This window comes from Eimeria mitis, genomic scaffold (assembly GCF_000499745.2).
Source record: "Eimeria mitis Houghton genomic scaffold, Emh_scaff6128, whole genome shotgun sequence".
Classification (NCBI taxonomy): domain Eukaryota; phylum Apicomplexa; class Conoidasida; order Eucoccidiorida; family Eimeriidae; genus Eimeria; species Eimeria mitis.
The window spans coordinates 600-3,104 of record NW_024015673.1 but is presented as its reverse complement, the minus strand read 5'-3'; the positions used below and the strand labels follow the sequence as shown (position 1 = coordinate 3,104).

Here is a 2,505-nt window from a genome sequence, read left to right as displayed (position 1 = left end):
CCGAGACGGTAACCGCTGAGCAACTGCTGCAGTCGGTGGACGAGCTGAAGTATCTCCAGCCGCTGGCAGCAAACATGGCTAAGATGGTGGGTACACGCGAGTCTCGTTCTGCCTTGAAGGCCTTTCGCTCGAGTATGAAACGTTCGCAGAATATTGCCCAAACGATTGCGGAGAGCTCTGCGGGCTCGTCTGGGTCGCCTCTGACTGCAGTGAAGACGGCGATAGAGGACAGTGTCTCCGCGTTGTCTCGGCTGTACGAAGCCTCTCGGAAGTACGGCCTGTCTCTGGCGCAAGGGGTACAGAAGGAACGGCCTCCTTTTTTTTCAGAGGAGGAGATGCAGTTGCTGGAGGATGACTTGGGCAAGGGCTTCAGGGAATTTATGGATTTTCGCGAGCAGAACATGAAATCTTCCTTCCCGATATTTGTGCAGAAGGCGGAGAAGGCGGCGGTGAATCTAGAGGCGCTGCGGCGCCTCGAAACCACGGATGACCTACATTTGCTGGTGGCGGTTGCTAGAAATCTAGAAACGGTCAAGGTAGTTAGTGATGCCGTGCAGATATTATCTAGGTCTTCTGATATCATCAGGTCCAGTGCAGCAGCAGTGCTGCGCAGGCAGCACCAGCGGGAGCACGCATCCATACGGCGCGACCTAGAAGGGAAACTAGGGGAATTGCACATTCTGTGTAAACTGGAGCGGCGCCGAAGGCAGCTCCAACCCGAACAAGATCCCAGCGTCTCAAAGGCCCTCGACTGCCTTGAAGACCAGCTGAACATATGCGAGCAGCAGCTTCAGAAACACAAGGAGATGATCGAGCGGATGGAAGAGGCAGACAATATTCTCTTGGCAAGCAACGTGGAGCAGCAGGCCAGGACGGTAGTTGACAGCCTGAAGGCCTTGCTGGAAGCTGCCGCCAGCGACAGGAGTTCGATTCCCGGTGCCTTGAGCGGGACAGAAGCCGCCCAGAGCGAGGAAATGCAGAGTCACCGTACGGCAGTGGCCTACAGGGCCATCGTAAGCGCGGCAGCGCAACGAGGGAAGGCAATTGAAATGCTAAGCGTGGCGGAAACGCACGGGCCCGTAGATTTCATCTTGCCATGGAATCGGGGAGGGGAGGGAAGCAAACAACCTCAGCCACCGAGGCGTGTGAATGCCAAATTGAAGAAGCTCATGGACAAGGCGTTCAGGCAGGTTGTGGATGCAAATGCTGCTATGCGCAAGCCTCTTAATGCAGACGAAGAGACGGAGGAGGGACGCAGCAGCTCAGAGATCCTTATGGAGGAAATGTTGCGTGCATCGCGAAAGGCCGCAAAGGCTTCAGAGGCCTTCGTCCACGATGTGGAGCTTATGTGGCTGCGTGCGCAGCTTAACAACTCCCTGGACCTCGACATGCAGGTGAGTTCCACCTTGGTGCAGAAAGCAGCCGCCGTAGTACGCATGGCAGAAGTGGAGAAGGACCAAATGCAGCGCTGGGGTGTTGAAATGTCTGCCGATGATATTCAAAAAGTTAACAATATGCTGGAGCAGTTCAAGGATCTCGAGGAGGACGCGCAGTCTGCTAATGCTCTCAATGAAATGGCTTCAGCAGCAGCAAAGATGAAGGAGGCGGCCTTACAAATCACGACTTTTGTTGAGGAATGTGAGAAGCAACCAACGAGACGCTAAGGGCGAACAGCAAGAAGGGCTGAGGGCAACGCCTATTTGAAGCTGACAGGCGTGGAGCATTTTTTTGTTGTCTATCTCCCCTTTCCTCTTGAGTGCCAAAGTGCCCCGAATAGCTCAACAGCATGCGAAGAGGATAGGAGAACAAGTACATTGGCAGGCGAGGCGAAAAGTGGCAAGCAGCTGGTGACAGACATCGAGGGTGGCCTTTAGAGGGCTGCACCTGTATAGCCGTTCCCTATGGGAGGAGCAGATATGCTTGGATATTCCGTTTGAACGCTATGCTTGGTGAACTTTTGTCTCGCAACGGAATGCGCAGGAAACAGCAGCAACAACAGGGGAGCCGTAGCCACTTTGCGTTGTTGCTTTGTTTGCAGCTGCAATACGTATGCATCCCAGGCCACCCTGCGCAGCACGAGAGCGCAGGGCCGTTAACTGGGGCTGTCTTCTCCCATTGCGCTGTTATGCAGTTCCCCGTGTCTATTCTAGCTAGACGGAGTTGCGGGACTCACTGCGGTTTAGGTGGCTTCAAGCATTCTGCGGCCTGAAGCAGCTGTCAGCAGTCCCCTAGGGCAACAACCACAGTTTGCCATCTAGGCCTATTTAACTATATGCTGGCGTAGAATAGGACTGTTGATTATGTCTCTGGAGGCACACTGCAGGGAAGCCCTATATATTATACGGTAAACAGATACGTATGTCTGTGTGTTCATGCGTACTTCCCATTTCTATGTTGCAAATACAGGTGTTTCAGGTGTTCCGTGTGGTCATTACCGCCGTCTGTTTAGCCAGTATGAAGAATGCTGCGCAGTCGCTGCTGCTGCCGTCCTTACTTCTACGCATA

The 2,505-nt window shown here is 53.9% G+C and overlaps 1 protein-coding gene across 1 annotated transcript; it reads left to right on the top strand.

The window, feature by feature from the left end:
- Positions 1-134: 134 nt before the first annotated feature.
- Positions 135-1,664, top strand: EMH_0086100 (uncharacterized protein; the record flags this gene model as incomplete). The annotated part of the gene is made up of 1 exon (XM_038022885.1): positions 135-1,664. The coding sequence occupies one exon, from the start codon at positions 135-137 to the stop codon at positions 1,662-1,664; it is 1,530 nt and encodes a 509-aa protein (XP_037878739.1).
- Positions 1,665-2,505: the final 841 nt, after the last annotated feature.